Genomic DNA, 19,874 nt, shown 5'->3' with positions numbered 1-19,874 from the left:
TGTAAACCTGTAATGTATGACAATTAATTTGTGTCATCTTAAAAATAAAAGCATTTGTATACATTATTAAATGTGAATAGTATTAGTCTGGCTAAGCAGATAAAGCAAAAACCTTATAAATTACCTTACTAAACAACCATTTAGTATGATTAACCTGTTTCCTTCTAAATTCTACTTATATTACTGTCAGAGGCAAGCCACTTGGAAAATATCCAAGTTTCGTGTCCATTTAAAAAGAAAAAAACAAACTTATTTTTAGTGATTTCACTGGGAAGCAAGCAGAATCATTTCTGAGCTATAACAAAATACCGAGTCAACCATCATGGAATGTCCACATACCAAGGAATTATTATTCAGGTCCATCTTTCCAGCAAATGGCCCCCAGGTTGTCCCCACAGGAAGCTGCTGCCGGCTCTGAATTTTCCGTTCTCCATCTTTCTGAAATACCTCCAGCTCTCCTGCAGACAATGAAAATAAGAGGTGTTTAGAGTATTTCCACTTGTGCTTTAACAACAGCCACCTCTTTTTGTGTGTTTGCACAATATTCTCAAGATTCTTATAAAGAGAATTAATTATGCTCGTCTGAAAAACTGATCTTGTTATCCTGAGAATATAAAACTTGTCCTTATAATAGTATTCAAATTTAGCCCAATTACTTTCTTGAACCTTTTCATACACATCATCTACTGAAGTCAATTCTATTTAGTAAGTCCTTAAGAATCAGCAATAATAAAACTTCCTCAAAAAGCACTGATCCAATGCCAAAACAGGAAGACAAGAAACATTAGGACAATGATTTAGAGTTAAAATTATTATATTTGATCACTAATGCAGTAAAAAATTACAATTAAAGATATATAACTTAGGCAATAACTTTATTATGGTTATTCAAGACTCTTGGTGAACAATATCTGGCAAGTTTTTAAAAGTACTTGATAATTGTCTAAAGTTTTACTAGTTTCAAATGGATAAAATATCTACACATACAAAAATTAGAGATGCATGTTTTCCCAAATCAAAAATGTTTCATCGAAGTCATTACTTTTTTATATTTAGTACTTTAGGTAAGATCCTATGTTGGCAAAAGAGTTTGGACAAAAACACCTAAGAAACAGCCAGTTTCGGATGGTCTTCTTCATTTCATTTCCTCCAAATTAATACTTTGGGGAAACAGAAAATAACAACAGTACAGTATATATACGGGCATAAAGTAAGAATTGGAATTCATCAAACACTCACTTAAGAAATAAATGAATAAGTTAATAGGAAAATAAATTAATGAAGGCTTCAAAACTTCAGTTAAATATTGTTTGGGATAAACAGAAAAAAAATATCGATCAGGAATTGGAGCCTCTCTCTTTAAATAATGAAATCTATGACATTTAGACTTTGACAGCATTACCATACCATATTATCACACCAAAATTTTATATTTAGAAAATATTAACTTTAATAATATAATTTATTAGTTTTTTAAATGATATTTCTTCTCAGCTTGCTCAATAGCTGACATGAAAATGGGAAGGAATGGAATACAAAGTATAAATGGAAATCCATACGAACTGGGAAACTGAGGAAAATTCTAAATAGAATAGGATGTATTCAATAATTAAAATTTCCAAATGATATATAAGCATGGTATGTAACATATTATGAAAATTTTGCCTTCATATGTCATTAGGTTCTTTTCAAGTCAACAACTATCTTTAAATATGAAGATCTAATCTTGATGTTTTTAAAAGCAAAACCATCAACTGAGTTCAATTATGTCTCTTCTTTATATCTCTAGATTTGTGTCAACTCATTTTAATTGTTAAAATAGTAGACATTACATTTCGGGTTTTATGATTGCTTATCCTGAAAGCCAATATCAAAGTATATAAACCATGATCAACTAAAATATTGTGTAATGGTTAAATTGTGTCCATTGTAAAATATAAATATAACTGTATCTGAACAATGAATAGTGAAGATGTAATAGGAAAAATTCACAGTACAAAATTTAAATTCAAGGACTACATCTCCATTCTCCCTCCCCACACACCTCTCCTTTCCCACTCATCAAATATACTAAAAATGGAGGAACTCATTAAACTCATTAAATTAAGAGAGACACACATCTCTCAATTTTTTTTCATTGTGATATATCAGTAGCTCAATATAATTGGCAATGAGGGAAATGGACCCAGAAAGATTCAATAGAACTGAGCTTCTAAAATACAGTTTTAGAAATAGTATACTTATATTAAATAACAGATTAGTGCTTAACTATCAAATCATGAAGCTTATTCAAAGACCAGGGAATATGGAACAATAAAAATTTGGTTTTCTGTGTGGAATAACAAACCCATTTCCGAGATTTGCCCCCGAAACTGATTTTCAACGCTATACAATCTTTTTGATTGATGCATTGGAATCAGAGGCCTGTTCAGAAATAGCCTCAAAGTACAGTTAACTGTCTATATGATGTCAAAAAGGAATCAGTGGAAAAGGTTCCTCAGGGCACGCATATTCATGTTATAATGCATTTATTTAAATCTTTCCAATATTTTTTCTATTAGAAAAGAAACTTTAATTTCTATCTGATAGTTCTTAGTATTTTCAGCCATATTTACTTACACTTTAAACAATTTCTTTGCAATTTACCACTGAAAGGTAAATACACATGAATTCCTTAGGTAAACACTGGTTAAGAATGGGTTTTTTTTTCTACATAAAGATAATGCAAATAATTTGCTTGTTTTTACATGCTAAAAAAATGTATGTTACATTTAGTGATACCAGGGAAATCATTAAAATCTTTGAAAAACCCTTTAAAAAATAATTCATCCTCTCTTCTGCCACTGCCAATTTTCATCTGAAAAGGGTTCAGGCTCAGTCAAACAGTGACTTCTTATCTATACCTGTGGATTTACAAGCAGGTCTGTACTTTAATGGATTAAGAACTACAACCTTAGGGCAGATCATAAAGGGATACCCAAATATCTCCAAAGTTTTTGAGGTGTCTTTGACTATGCATTAAAATTTTAAGCAAACCACAAATACTTTTACGAGCTCTTAGAGAGGGCCATAACAGAAAGTCCAGGAACTGTTCAAGCTATCAAGTCAATCTTTTTAACTTTATTAGACAAGCAAGCAAATCCCAGTCTCCTTTCTTGCTTATCAAGAAGTTATTTCAAGGTTTGGGGAAATCCTTTCTGTTGCTAAAATAGTTGAATAAAAATATTTACTCATGTACATTATAGAACTGCAAACAAATTGAAAATAATTCACATTTAGATGCTACCAAGGCTACATAGGCTAATGATAGCAAGAGAAATAAAACATTGTATAAACGGAAGTTATATTTAATTTAACTTCTTTCTATGTTGCTTAAGAGTATAATATTTTTATTTTTTTAAAGATTAATAAATGTCATAAAATTATTGCATTAAAAGTAAGAATATTAATTTTTAGCCCCAACTTTATCCAATAACCAGCTGAATAACCTTGAATATACTATATATTTTCTCAGTGTTTGGTTCATCATTGTTAAAGAGGGGGTCGTATTTGGCATTTAGTAAGGTGTCCACGACACAATGATTTTCTTACCCCAGATATGACATATTACGAAAGGCAGAAAGAGTACTGGGCTGATAGTCAAAGACCCAGCTCCTAGAACCACTTTATCATAAAATGGATGTCTGACTTGAAAAGATCAAAGATTCTGAAATCAGAAAGCAAAACTCCCGTTCTTATTCAATTTGTCATTCTTTTTGCCTCCATTCATTAGTTTATTCATTTATTCTACTAATATTTATTGGTTATATACTAAATATCAGACAGTGGGTTACACCCAGGCATAAATCAAAAACAAAAAGTGAACAAACAAACAAAAAAACAAGACAAATCTAGACCCTAGATAAATTCAGGAAAATAGATGCTATAGAATTCAGTGATTATTCAGATTTTAGGAATTGAGGAAGGGAAGTATCTGACTTGGGCAAATGGGCCAGTGGTCATGTACCTATTGAGATAGGGAATATAGGAAAAAAAAAAAGAATTAAGGGTAAGATGAGGAGTTATAATTTGTAAGTAGTGAAGTCTATGTAGCTGTAAGGAAGACAGGTGATTTTTAGATAGACAGTTACAAGCCCAGGGCTCAGAAGCAAGGTCTGGCAAGAGTGATAAATACTGGCATTTATTCATTAAAATGAACTTGTATATGGTAATAGACGTCATAAGATTGTTGATCTAGAAGACAGTGTATCATGGGAAAATAAGATCTAGGACATAGTTCCAAAAATCTTCAAAATAAGAAGACGAAGCACATAGGTACAAGGATCTTCAAACGGCAGGGTGATGGAGGAACACGCACAGAAAACTTAGAAGTGCAAGAGAATAGAAAAGGAACTGGATATGGTACCATAGCAGACAAAGGAGCTGACTGAGAATTTAAAGGAGGAGGGATCAATCAAGTAACCTAAAAATTTATGAAAGTAAAGAAGAGAGTGGAAAGGTTCCTTTTGATGAGACAGAGATCATGGGTGTCTGGAGTGAAAGGAGCTTTGTAGAATGAAAGGACAGAACACAGACTGGAATGGGTTTCAAAATGAATTTGAGAAGAGTAAATGGAATAAGCCACATGAAGCTGAACAAGTTCCTTAACCATGTGAACTTCATTTTTTGCATACAAAATAGAAATACAATATCTTCTTCATATGGTTGCTGTGAAAATTAACTTAAGAAACAAATGCAAAGCACTTAATAAATATTTATTACTTCAAAAGAAATTGAAGCATTCTAAAAGCACATCTACATATTTCTATCATCACATCTACCCATTCCTCAGAGTCTGTGTCGTTCATTTGTGCAAGTTCTTCACAAGCTCCCTTTTGGCCATCTCCACTGGAATTTCCACGTCTGAATATTAATACCAACACAGCTTTGCTCTGTAACATCTGCCTGACTTTCCGTTCTACTCTCCAGAATACGTTCTTCTTTTCTCTAGTAGGAAAGTCTTCGCCATAACTTCCTTGTCATCTCCAACTTAACTCCCACACTTTTCTGAGAATCGTTCCTACTACCTGTCCTCCTGGCTGCCTCCTTGATAACTCTTATTAATGCTGAAAGATTAATCCCAAAGCTAATCTCTTTCATGAAACTTCTCTGAACTCCAGAACAAACTGAGTTCGCCTTCCTTAAAATTCTCATGATATTACAGTCCAATAACTCATAGTTTTACATTTAATTGTTCCCTAGTGGTTTTTCCTTGATCACTCTCTTCACCTCAACGGAATATAAACATCTGGAACTACAAGTATATTTTATTTCTGTTTATTCTCTGATAATTAATATGGGTTGTGACATGTGGTAATTACAAAATACAAATTAGACATGATTGGATGAGATTTTCACGAGATCATAAACTCAATTTGAATACAGTTGAAATTGATTTTAAAGACCAAAAAAGTTGTCTAAACATATGTCTTCTCTTTGTATTACAACCGTCATACATTTCATTTGTTCACCATTTTACTACATTCACATACATTACCTCATCCATGAAATATAGAGCAGGATGAAAAATAAAGATGTTTCTTCTCTGCCCAGTTTACATTTTTACAGCTATTCTTCAAAAAGAAGCCTTATTTTTAACATGCTGGGTAAGTTCACACAAAACATTTGAGACACATAGGAGGAACTAATCAATTTTGGTAAAAGATAATATTGTTGGTGCTGAGGGCTGTTTCTCTTATCTTTTTGATAGTGCATACTTTTAAAAGTCTGTGATTACTCAAAGACTTATGATAGCTTCACTTAAAAAAAAAAAAAGCCCTAAGTCAGAAATCACTACCAAACATACTGCAGCTTTTAGGATATTACCCCACTTTTTGCCCAAATAAAATAAATTTACAGGTAGAAAGAAATATTCAAAATTATGAGAGATATACTCAAATCTTTTTTTCACTGAAGGTGCTATAAAGCCATCATTTTGTTTCTTTTTAATAGTTTCCTTTTGATGCCCCTTTAGAAAGCAGGTATATGAAAACTGTAGCATACCAGAGGGGAACAGGCCTTTTAGCATCATTATCAGACATCATGCTTCGACTGAGTTCAGCATTAACTTAATGGCATAAATGTATACGGTATGTAGTTAGAGAACATCCTTAACTCCAGGCTCAGATTTCATAGGACATGATTGCAAGTAAATGAGATGGTAGAAGATCATATTTTATTTGCTGAAAATAAACTTTGAATTGGTTTGAACTTGGTTATGTGTGTGTGTATATATGTATGTATATATACACATACATATATATATAGCCAAAGTTTAAAGCAGGCCACATGGATTAGTTCATAATATTTATCAGGCCTTACTACAGCAGAAGGTTACAGCATTAGAACTCATATTTATATTTTCTTCATGGTTGGAAAACATTATATATCATGGTATCAAACATGGACAGCCCCGAAGTCATGCTGAGTTCAAAAAGCACTCAAAGATTCTAAAAATCTTAAAACATGTTCAGTCAGCCACAGTGGCTGAAGTATAGCAGAGTTTTTGCTATTTTATGGTTTAACCATTTGATAGCTGCCTGCCAGATACATGAGAGGGTTAAATGATCATTTTACTGCTGATAATCTTCACAGCCAAACAGCAATCTTGCCACTATGCGTGTCTCCTCAGGCATTAACAACAGCATGTTTGTTTCATTTGCATTTTAAGACAAATAGTACCATTTATATTATGCTGTGTTGATCCTCCTCAAAGCAAGGTTTGACACAGGAAATGACAGTTCTTGGTTACTGGCTACAAATCGCCTTATAGGGATACCTTTTCTAATTTTCCTTCTCAATTTTTGAGTCATACAGTCATAACATACACTAAACTACAGTTTTGAACATAAACTTGAAATACGACATTCCCTATTCAACTACTGCAGTCAAAACCCTGATAAATCAGGCTGGCCGTGCAGAGATCTTATCCCTTCTGACTCTTTAATAAATCGAACCTTGTAAGTTCGTACTGTTGGAAGTTGTCACTAAATGAAATTGTGACCTTATCCGGCACATGAACTTATCCTGCTGACAACTACATTTATTGTGTGAATAAGAAAGGAAAAAAAGAAAAAATAATAAAGAAAAAAAATGAGATATTTGATAATTCTGATCTTAGCCATACGTAACTCTAACAGATGGGATCTTTTTGATGTTCCATTAATGGTTTGCCAAAGATGAGTCTCTACTTAGAGAAGAATGCTCACCCTAGGTAAGTGCTGGGGGCACTGCAGGTGGTATTAAAAGTGTGTGAAGAGGTACTAGGGGACAGCAGAGAATCAGAAGCCATTAGTCTAACACAAAGAGCCCCGAATTAGCTTGTAATTGCACTGGAAAAGATAACATAATGGTGGCGGCAAAATAGAAACATTCCATTTTCACGCCATGCATTCGGTGCCTAAAAACTCTAAGACGAGACACTGAAATTGTCTGAAACCTAGAGCAAGTTAAATCACTGCATTTCTCAAGAATGCAAAACGTACCCTTTGGCTATAGTTTCTAAAAAGTCATAGAAATCAATGTGTACAGCATTGTTTAAGAAGCAAATTAACATGCATGTGCTACCAAACCCTGGCATGAATTATAAACTCAGAAACCTTTCACTTTATTATTCCAGCTGGCCCTAAGTATTAATTCTGAGGCTATAATATGTCTAGTATTCTTTCTATCCTAAAGCCTATTAAAACCTACAAATTATCATCTTCAAGACAGAATAATAGAAGAGATAAAATATGGTTCTAGGTAGTACTTTTATTGGGAATAAAGTAGAAAATTCAGGATGTTTTTAAAAACAACACTATGATCAGAAATAACTAGACAGCCATAACCTGCATATTCATATGCAAAATAAGTTTTATATACGGAGATCATGTTCAAGGTTGGGAGGAAGAGATTGCCACATTTTGCCCTTTGCTCTGTGGTCTATTTGTATGAATAAAAAACCTAGCTTATCCCAGATATGACTAGTTTTTCAAATGTTTAGAAAGAAGAGCTACAGTTTCTGGACACTTTTCAGCTGCTGGAAGGAGGAGAGGGGAGTCACCCCTCTTTTGCTTAAGAAACCTGGCACAGTAAGCTTCTTCGCTGCCAGAAACCCTTCCTGACCTTCCAGCCAACACTCCTTGTCATAGGCTGATCCAATACCACTTCCTGATTCAAATCTTGAGTCTCAGAGGGAGGGTATGGTTAGGGAGGAATTGTAGATGTGAAAGGTCCCGGCTACCAGACACAGGAAACAGCAGTGAAGGAGCAACAGTCAGAAGTCGGTTTACAGGCAGGAGGGCCACAGAAGGGTCAGGGACAGCAGAAGACTGGTCAGGGAAGGCTTGTTTTCTCCACAAGGAAAAACTCCAAAGAAGAAAATCTGGGTGAAAATTAACCATAGATTCCGTGTGATGAAAAAGAAGCAAGGAACAGCTTTTAAAGAACATTTAATATAGAACACTGATGAACCTCATTGGTATTTATGGTTCTAAATTTTAGGCAACGTTTACTTTCATCTTTTAAAGTTGCATAAGTTACATTTTCATAGGTTACATTTATTAATTTAGATGTACACAGCAGACAATGAAACTTTTCACAGGTCATTGCTGATATTTAAAGACCACAAAATTCTGGTTTACTGGCTTACGAGGTGTCTCTTTTGCTTGACATCTATAATACATCCAGATACAGTCATTTTTACATTATAAGATGGCATAGATGGAGACAAAAGGAAATATACTGACAAGCTTTAGCAAATAAACATTCTTAAGCATCAATCGTGATTAGAATGAATTTTGCCTAGAAGGAAAGGTCTATATGATGCTCCATTTGGGATATAGGAGGTGACTTTTGGGATAGCAATATATGAGAACCAAAGGATGCCAGTATGATTTGACAGATGAACAAATAAAAGAAAAACTACAGCATTACTTTGAAAGCTTTTAATCTAAACCAGGGAAGTAACAGTGCACTGAAAAGCACCCTCAGCCTGTAACAAACGTGCATAAGACTGGTATAAAAGTGATATTTCATTATAAATTTAAAGATTTTTATCCGGAGAACAAAAGTACAAGTATTACTTATAAAAGTTAAAAATATCAAGTGGAAAATAGAATCATAAGAAGATTAAAAAATAACATGTCACCAATGAATACAGACTATAGGATACTTGAGTTCATACTTAAAACACTATTGCCAATGCACCACATATTACATTTAAATGTATTATGAAACCTTGATATGGCTCTCAAAATTTGGAAGAATAAATACTGTTTAGTACTAAACATTAAGGCATTAATCACCCACTTAAATCTCTTATTGTCTGGCATCTTCAGGAAATACGATATAAGTATATGTTCATTTGGTTTGAAAGTGCCTTATTCTATGGAAAGATTTAATGTGTCTGCCGAAATATTAACACAAATTTTTTTTATCCTAAAGTTTGAACTTGGATTGCTGAAAATAATTTTAGTTTCACAAAATACTTCCAAAAATATAATTCCTAAAGATCAAGCAAGCTACAGTCATTTATTTGTAATTCTGGAGTCTCTTACTAATGCTTGTGTACCTTCACAGTTGCACATATATTCTTGTTACACATAACCGACAAGAGTAATTTTTCCAAAAGCAATCTTCTAACTCTGTTTCTTGGATGCAGTACATAATCAATCTTTCTGTATTTTGCATGTCTTAGCTATGCAGTATACTACTTAAAATACTCATCATTAGTATTATATTTAAACTGTATCACCCTTTGAAGTCTATCTGTCACCTGTTGAACCCTTTCCCGAATCTTACAGCCTGTTCTTGCCAGAAGTTCAGAGGTGGCACCTCCCTTTAAACTCCCAAATTGACTGTTTTTAACTCTAATATTTTTCATTATTTTCTTCCTTATAATAGTGATTTGTATGTATTTATTAACTCTCTTCATGGAACCTCCCAGATAACCCACAATGCTTTGTATCTGGTAGAGTTGCAGAAAACATAAATATGTGTCTGTGTTCATTGCTTTGAGTTAACTCATTGTTTATAGAACATATTTAAATCAATTTGTAGATTCATAATACTTTTTCACTTTATAACACATACTCTAATAGCCACTTCCTTGAGAATTAAGCAGACAGAGTAGATATAATTTTACCATTCTACCATCCTATTAATTGGGCTGGGACTCAAAACTAAGAAAAATTATTTAAGTCACAAAATTAGTAGTAAGACTAGGACTCTAACCCTGGTTTTCTGATCCTTTCATGCTCATTTTACTTTATCAGACTGCCTCTTTAAAAAAAAATTTTTAACAACTTAACTAGGTGGAAGGATTGACCTCAAGCCCCACTATCATATCAGCAGCCATTAGAGTGGATTCATTTATAAGATTAGCTGCCAGTCAATTTCGAAAGCAGAATGTGAGTGCCTGAAGGATGGGGCCACAGGGCGAGTTTTGAAGAAGGCAAGGTGGTAGAAAAGATTAAACAAACAAAATACTAGCAAAGCATTACAGGGGAAGAGTGGCAAAATTATTGTTTGATTATTAGAGTTCACAAAAGCTTACATTTCTGTCCCAAAAATATCAGAGAGAAAAAAAATCTAAGATGCATGGTTCTAAAACCGTGGAATTTCCCCCGACATGTAATGATCAGTCTTCAGAGAAAATATTTAGTTATTAAATCAACGAAAATTTTTTAAAAAGCTAAAAGCCTGATAAATATAGCATGTCACTACTGACCTAAGAAATGACATGAGCTTTTCTTCTTCCTAAGAATACAAAGTGTAAAAGGCATTTTGAACACTCCTCAACGACATCCTGTCTTATTTGGTCGATAGCACTTTCTCTGAAGAAAACTTTCAGATGTGAAATTGTACATAGTGATTGCAAACTGAAAAATCTGGTGCCCTCACATTCTCCAACTTGTAAAATATTTCACTATCACACATTTAACACCTCAGTGGTTTCACTAGGTATGTGAGATATATATATAACCACACACACACACACACACACACGTTATTCCTCTTCCTTCAGTCTCCTCTCCTTTTCTCTAACTCTCTGTGGATCTTTTCCTTTCTAACATGAATATGGGATGTAAAATGCCAGATCTTGAAGAAGGAAGAAAAGAAGAAAGAGAGGGAGGAACAGGGGGAGGGATGGAGGGAGGAAAAGCTGGCCGGCAGGCTGTCTAATATTACTCATGAGAGTAGTTTTGATAAACTCAGAACTTTCTGCACAGATCTATGATTTGATCCTTTCCTCCACACTGAGGCAATTGCCTCTGCAAACATCATTTCTATGAGGATTGGCTCCTCATAGGAAGTCTTACGGGTGCTCATTTGGAGCATGGCCTCATGCAGTTATGATAACTCACCAGGTATTAAATTTCTGCAGGCAGAATTATTTCCAGGGCTATGTTATTCATAAAACCACATTCGACTGAACTTTGTTTCAAGAAGCATTTACTAACTCAAAACTATTTGTTGAACACATAAATCCAGGCACAATGCAGGATGCTAGAGATATAAACAAAAATCTAATGTGGGTCTTTTTCCTTGTGTGACTTAATTTAATGGTGGTGAGGTCATTATGACCCAATATATGAAGTTTTTGGTAAAGGAGATAAAATTTGACCAGTAAGAAAAAATGTCTCCTAAGGCAACTCAGAGAAAGCAAGAATGACATCTCAAAGTAAAGCTGGAAAAGGACAGTATAAGCCACATCTTTCCTTTAATATAGAAATAATCTTTCAAAATTGAACGCAATACAATGTGAACTTGAGCATTTAAACAAATCTGTTGTGTTACAAATAAAATTGTTCAATGAACTAGAAAGTAATGCCTTGAGATAAAATCACTGCCAAAGTGAAAGAAAGAAATGACTGAAATTTGTTGTAAAAAAGTTTTAAGACCATAGACATCATAACTGATGATTAGAATTTCTGTTGTTCAATATTGTACATATGTTAATTTTAGGCAAAATGGTTATTTCTAAAAATTGGTGGAAAAGATCTTGTAAGCTGCCTTCATCTTAAATAATACTAGCCTTTTTCTTATAAAATATTTTTAATATTAGGAACATTTACTTTACTCTTTTTGATAATATCACATAAACTCCTGAGATAATAGTACTAGAAGCTGTCACCTCAAGCACCAAAGATCAGAGACAAGAGCTCATCTCTAAGTGTATCTCTCGTGTCCTCTTAGTTGACAGTGCCAAGAGCAGAAGGGACTCTTTTCATCACTTGTTCCTATGAAAGACTAGATGAAGTTAGTTATTCTCTAACATATGAGTACATTCAGAACTAATGGTGTGATTCTTGATGCTAGAATCAGGCACTGAAAAAGGACCGCAATTATTTAAACAATGTATTTGATGCAACAAGTCAACTGTACTTCTTTAAATAATCTTTTTCTAGTCTTTAACATCATTTTTATTATTAATGACTATCAGAATATTCTATATATAGTCAAAAGGGTATTTAATTTAAATGATATTTATAAAATTATACTATGTAAGTAAATAGATGTTCTTACAATTACCAAGAACTTCTGTAAATAAGTACTAGAAGCTAGAAAGTATGTTTGGAATAATGTATATCTGTCAAACATGTATACATATCCATTGGTGACATCTTTCGAAATGGCTTTTTTTGGTTTATTTTTAAAGGAAAAATGGATATAAATATAAAGACAACTTGTGCTATCAAAGAAATAAGGTATGTCTGAATTTCTACCTTCACTACTTTAATTAAAACAATGGATAGAAAATAGCATTCTGTAGATCTCTCTGGTTTATTTATACTGTTCATCTTAAATATCAGTTATCTGGGATAAAGTTAAACTACAGTAGATATTGCACTATGGAAATAATTATGCACAAGTTTTAACTAGAGTCGAACTAATGATTTTCCATTGCTAAAAACATAGGCTTATTTCAATTTATAATAATCTATGATATTTTGTCCCCCACTAAATGCATAAATGTCCCACAATTTTTTTGTTATATATAATGAATTTTTCTGCAAAAAGGAAACTGTGATACTTTTTGAGCACATCGGAAAATAATTGTATATATAGATAAGATGACTAATGGGACATTATTAAATTAGATTTGACAAATTCTTACAATGATTTCATAGATCATTAAGAGTGGATGATATACGCTCTTGGGATTCAACAATACAGATCATATAAAAAAACTTTTTGAGTACTAGCTTGTATTTTCTGTGTATCCATTTGCTTGCTGCTACTTCCCATGGGTATCAATTTAATTTCCTAATTGTTCCTCCTAACAATCTTGTTTTGAAGGTGAGATCATATAGATAAAAGAACCAATATAATGCCTGGCATATAGTAAGTATTCAATAAATGTTATAAATTTTATCTTAGTATTTTATAATTGAGAAGGAAAATAAAGCATGTAAATAAAATCTACTTGCATTCAATATGAAGACTTGCTTGAAAATCATAATTATACAATACTAAGACTAGCTTTCTTCCTAAACCACTTCCATTCCAGATGAAGAGAAATGGAGGTATAAAAGATCATTCTGGATCTGAAAGGTGACAGAAAGTACTCTTGCAGTTGATTCTACCCACACAGGTAGACTGAGAATATGTGCCCACAGCCCCCGTTGTCTCAAATACCAACCTGGTATTTTTCTTTTTTTACATCACAAGTAAGCAAGGTAAACGTATACAGTTGTGAAGGTTAACATCAAAAATGAGTCACTCGTTCCATTTCTAGACAACCAGGATTAAATGTTCCACTGACATTATCCTGATATTATAGGGTTTCATAGTGGAAAAAAATAGGGAATATGCTTATATATTAGTGAAAAAGCACCCCAAAACTTGAACCGCCATTTTAAAACAATGGAAAATATTTATCACACCTTACTATCAATAGATTTTTAAATTTTCTTTATCGAATATTCCCAATTCTAAAATAACAAAGATAAAATTTGTAACATTTATTTAGTGTTTATTATGTGCCAGACATCATACTGAGTCCTGTACCTAAAGTTCTACTTTCAAAACAAACTTAGGAGGAAACCCTAGGAAATAAATTGATACCCATGGTAAATACTTAAATGAAAGTAAAAGCATCTTTATTAGTTATCATAAATCTTTTTTGTTTCTTACAAATATTGGCCTTTATTTTTTCTGTTACCAGTATAGACATGCATATTACCTCCTTTTTCTTTTTACATTAATAGTGACACTTTGACTCCAATTGATGCAATTAAATAAGTCACAACATAGTAGAGAAGAGTTGATCAAAATTAAAGAAAAACAACCGGCATCCACTACATGAGAGAAGGCTTTTAGGAAGAAATCCCTAACAAACACTGCTATACTGAATAACAATGATTAAATGTGTAATGAGCAATTACGATAAAGTCAGGGACAATCCTAATTTTTTGATGAAAAAAATGGCAGTATTCCAAATGTAAACAAACACTCCCTCCAATACTTCTTCAAAACTATTACTTACTATAATCCCTCACACTTACATATCTCTCTTTATCAAAATCAAAGGTTATTCCTTAAACAAAATCCTGTGAAAATGCAAATAAATTAGTATTATTACTATCATCATTATTTTTGAACATTCTGACCAACAATTTTGAGCTTCTAAACCAAGGATGTTAATCTTAAATAAAGCATATCTTCAGGACAATAATAGTATTTTTAAAGTACATTAGTAATTTATTCTTTTGAATTCTCAAAGCTAACAAAGTATGAAAAATCAAAGTTACTACATAATGACCGCATTTACTATTACATATTACTAAATACATGGAGGTCAGGAAAATTAATCATATCATAAGCAAGCTGTGAAACAAGCATGTGGCATTTAGTCATACCAATTCATCTTTGATTCATTCGCTGAACAAACATGCGATGAATGTCACTTTTGCATATAGCCCTGTAATCATCGTGTATTTGGGGGATCGCTTTTCTTAAATAATTTCGCTAACTAAAATCATTAAATCAATGTTTCAAATCCAACTCGTGTCTACAATAAAGCAAACACTTCCGCCTCTGTATTTAATGACAACCACATGAGCTATTACACCTCCTTTTCTTTGGAACATGGAATTAAGAGTAGAACATTTTGAGTTTCAGCTTCATTATATGGAATATAATCAAGCTGGCAGGACCAGAGCTAAAATTTGAAGCAGGAGCTAGAACGAAAAGACTAATATAAACAAGTTTTGAAATGAAATTATTTAATAGAATAAATTCTAAAGCACTTAAGAGAAATCAATTTACATAAACACAATGCAATTACAAGAAAAGAAGAGGCTAGCATCATTAGGGCAGTGTGAAAGAAGAGCCCAATTACAAATCATAGTGATCCCCACTTGACCTCATTTGGAATATTGTTAGTTATAAATATTCTAGTGCATGAAATGAAAATGACAGATCTTCACTTCTTTTATAAATATTCTAATATCCATGGTAGTGCTGACCATTCCCTAAATAGTTCAGACTGAGGTTTTCCTACTCTTATAATTAGGAAGTTTATTTTGCAACATATTATTTTATTTCAGAATTTTACTATTTGAGGAACCTAAAGGTTCCTGGCTTTATGACTTGTATGGAAATTCTGTAAAGTGCCAAATGGACATGAAGAAGGAACCTCCAGAATGCCTTTTGATAACCAGCCACTCCCAGTTAGAAGTGTTCACATTCTCCTTTCTTCCTCTGCACCACATCCATCAAAGTACCTACCATCCTATAGCATGGGAGTGTGCACATGTATCTGTCTGACTAATGTCAATGATAATGCCTCGCTATTATCAAGTTATATGGTTCAGGAAAGAAGATATCATGTCTAATCAACTTTGTTTCTCAGACCTAGTACTATATCTAGAATAAAATAAGGATTGCGTAAATACTATTCGAATACACAGAAGAAAGAAGAAAGGAAGGGAGGGAAGGAGGGGAGAAAGAGAGAGTGTGAAGATATTATTTGAAAAGCACACAGAGTGACTTCAATTACACAGGAAAGGATGAACATGAAAGTAACGTGAAAGAAAAAATACATCACTTAAAAAATGGAAAACAATTCCTTCTGTTCTTCTGTTAATAGGTTCTGTTCTTCTGGTATGGGTTTAATTTCTTCCAAACATATGAATAAAGAAATGATAAAAGAGAGAGACTGATGAGTTTATACAATCTGAATAGAGTCAGGAAGAGTCATACAATAAAGTTCCCCTTGGCTGCTGAATTCATGACTCTACCCTGTATAACAATGCACTCTTTTAATCCATGGGGGAGGCCAGCTAGGGGAATTGTGTTTCCCCTCTCTTGAAAGCAAACAGAGGTAAATTCTGCAGTGGGCTTTAATCCAGGAGGTTCTTATTTAATTCTAATCATGGAAATGCAAATCAAACTAAATAAGCAGTCTATTAATATCACCAAGATCTTTTATTGGGTTTAATTATGCATTTCAGTAGATCCCTAGCCAGTAAACATAGTTGTTTGTTTGTTTGTTTGTTTGTTTGACACTAGAAACAGCCTAATGAACTATCTGACTTCCTGGGAACACTTCTAGCTCTTTAAAAAATCAAAACAAAACAAACAAAAAACAAAAAAAGGAACCATAGATTCAACACACAGAGTACAGGTCAAACTGGAAAAATCAGAATAAAATAGGTGGGTGGTATCACTGACAACATACTTATTATGATACTATTCTATAGTTTTATAATTTGTTACCTTTGGAGGAAACTGGGAAAAGTATACAAAAAAAATCTCTGAATTATTTCTTATAACTGCATGTGAATCTATAACTATCTCAATAAAATTTCAGCTAAAATATGAATTTTTAACTTTGAGAGCCCTTAAACTGATTTATAATTATCAAAGCCAACTAAATGGATTTAACCCATCCCACTATAGATAAAATATAGTCAACAACTGAAGCCAACATAAAATCCACTTCCTTAGGTTTTATACAATTATAAGGAGAGAAATTACCTCGAATATTCAAATATCCAACACATTAATTGAAGAACTGAAAACAAACACTATGACATTTCTCTTTGCAGTATTTATTCATTATTTGTAGAACTTCGACTGTAATATTTATAACTCATTATTGATAAATAAAAATTAATTACAACAGTTGTCAGAAAATAATTGTTTGCCATATAAGAATTGTTTAGTGCACAAAGAATAAAGTATTCCTTCTTTGGAGTCTGGTTTTATCCCTACTGAGTCTTAAAAAAGTAGTTATTAATCATTTTTTCTAAAATACTAATTTTTGAATACTAATTACTAATTTCCCAATATTCAGAAACACTTAATAATATTCATTTTTATTTTCAAATATCTGTTTAAAAATAATTTTCTATATTTGTAAAATATTAGCAATTTCTTAACAATAGATGATTTAAATAACATTTGGTGTCCATTTTCTCATCTGTTCCTTTTTGTGAGATTCAGGTGCTATACCAAGGCAGATAAAGTCATTACAATATTGCCATAAAACAGTGAAATATGAGAAATACACTGCCAAAGTGAATGTAAACTGCTACAATGTTTTAAATGGAAATATATTGTAAGATTATACATTTCGTAAAATAGCAACACATATATTATTGCTCCCTGGTGAAAGATACTAAAATCTCCATTTATTTGACTGGTGTAGATATGGCCTTAGGTGTAAACCTACAAGTGAATTAAATCTAATTGCTTATTTTCAGTTTCCTTGGAAAGTACTGCCTTAAAGCAAGATGTAAATGCATTTAAATGGGTATGTTCATCTGAAACTCTGTTCAATAAGTTAAGTGTTTCCTTGCAACATAAAGATTCTTCTTTGATCCAGGATATTCTTGATATTTCACTTAAAAGTACAGGCATAGCATGGTGGGACTGAAAGAGAATATGTTTTGAAGTCAGAGGGACACAAGTTTGAATTCCAGCTTTGCTACTTAACAACTGTGTGATAGAGCAGTTAAACTGAAACTCAGAATTCTCATTTATAAAAATGAGAGAAATAATACTTATGAGATTCTTGCAATAATTGAATGGTATACTATGCATGATAAGGCATAACATAAAACATGCACTTCAAAAAGACTATCATATCAGAAATCATTTTAAAGCTTTATATAGGTTCTGTAGAGTAGAATTAATACAGAAGATTCCCCGCCTCCATTGTTTTACAAAGAAACACCAGATGCCTAATTTTGAGACATGGGTTCATGTTTTAACTCTGGAGAAGAAAAATTGGATCTTAAAGGTCAGTCTGTAATTATAAAACTACTGAAACTGCAAGCCACAGAAACCTGTTTCAAAGTCATATAGTGGCACTGACAGGAGAATAATGCATAAAATAAAACAAGTTCCACATTCATAAACATTTTTTTTTTCCAAGTTAAATAACGATGAAATGGAAGCAAAGGAAAACAACCTTTCAGCTGAAATTTTCTGAATGTGGGAACTTGTTGCCAATTTCTTACTTTCAGCCATATGTTCATATTTCTTCTTTGTGGTGCTAGGAAGTTTCATATAAAAGATCTATGAAAAAGATGAAAATGTAGTCTGCTGAAAATAATTCCTCAACACGTAGCCATCACTTATTTCATTTTAACATTAAAATGTATTTTACATAGCTCTTTTCAAATGAAATAAGTATTTTAAAACAGGGCCTCCAAATTAAATTTTAACAAGAGGAATAAATCCATTAAGTTACCTTTATTACAGAACGTATGTTTGATTTAATTAGCTTTTAGTAATTTTAACAGTTTATTGATTCTAAGACAAATATTATTATGAATTTATCATATATCTCAACACTTTGTAGTGCCTACTATGGGTCATGTACTAAACTAGTTGCCTTTCTTGCATTATCTCATTTAACTGTTATAAATCCATATTATACCCATTTAAGCAGATGAAAATACCTGGAGGTTCTGTGAGATTAAATTATTTAACCAAGTTCATAAAGGCTTGCTAAGGTAACAAAGCCTGATTTGAGGTACCTGTAAATATGATCTCCACATGCTAAATATCCTCAAAAAAATGTTCCTCTGAATATATTTGAGCCCTCCCAAAGTCTCTGGTTAAAATTTATTACTGAATTATTTTTATTTAAAAATATTCTATCAAGTAAAAATAGTCTTTCATTTTGAAATAAAAACGAGAGCACAGACTCAGAGAGACATATAGTTAGACAGATGGAGGGAAAGACAGATGAAGAGAGACAGAGATTAAGAAAATGAGAATGAGAAAGAATAAAATAATAATAATGGACATAATAATCAAGGTATAATTATCCAAAGTAAGTTTTAAGAGAAATTTTGAGAAAAACTAGACTTAATAAATAAGATTTCTGAGAATGTTAAAATAATAAGCTCTGTGAACTATTCTGCTTTTCAAAGCCCATATTCTTTGGGCTGGTAAACGTGAATACATAATGAAGTAAAATAACTGGATAACCAAAAAAGTCCAAAGCCTAACTCTTCTTCCAGATACACTTAAGGGGTTGAATGTTTGTAAAATGATACCAATATCCCATGATCCACCTGACTTATATTGGACAACTTGGTGACTAAGGCCCCGTGACTATCTCCTACACCAATATAATCATAACTTTGCAATAAAACGAGGTACATAATAAATCCAAGGCTCTTTCCTCCATCTCACAAAGGTGCATGTAAATTGTTGAAGGTCAGGTTTATGAGTTCGTTTACTATCTATCACAGTCATGACTACACATAAAATTCGTCCTGTAGACAATAAATAAGTCTCAGGCAAGGCCTCGCTCTTTTCCACGTGTAGTTACCACAATGAAGTTGTGGCTCGAAACGTACAGTGTGTTAAAATGTCTATAGCAGAAA

General features: G+C 32.6%; 1 protein-coding gene across 2 annotated transcripts in view; it reads right to left on the bottom strand.

The window, feature by feature from the left end:
- ZFPM2 (zinc finger protein, FOG family member 2) overlaps positions 1-19,874 on the bottom strand; it is a 457,642-nt gene that overhangs the window by 229,850 nt on the left and 207,918 nt on the right. For both annotated transcript variants that reach the window (XM_023536141.1, XM_023536142.1), the window contains exon 4: positions 340-458. In XM_023536141.1, the coding sequence (XP_023391909.1) occupies positions 340-363 (24 nt within the window). In that variant the 5' untranslated portion in view covers positions 364-458. The remainder of the gene's footprint in view (positions 1-339; positions 459-19,874) is intronic.

Source organism: Pteropus vampyrus, unplaced genomic scaffold (genome assembly GCF_000151845.1).
Source record: "Pteropus vampyrus isolate Shadow unplaced genomic scaffold, Pvam_2.0 Scaffold149, whole genome shotgun sequence".
In the NCBI taxonomy this organism is placed as follows: domain Eukaryota; kingdom Metazoa; phylum Chordata; class Mammalia; order Chiroptera; family Pteropodidae; genus Pteropus; species Pteropus vampyrus.
This window is presented reverse-complemented; position numbering and strand designations above follow the sequence as displayed.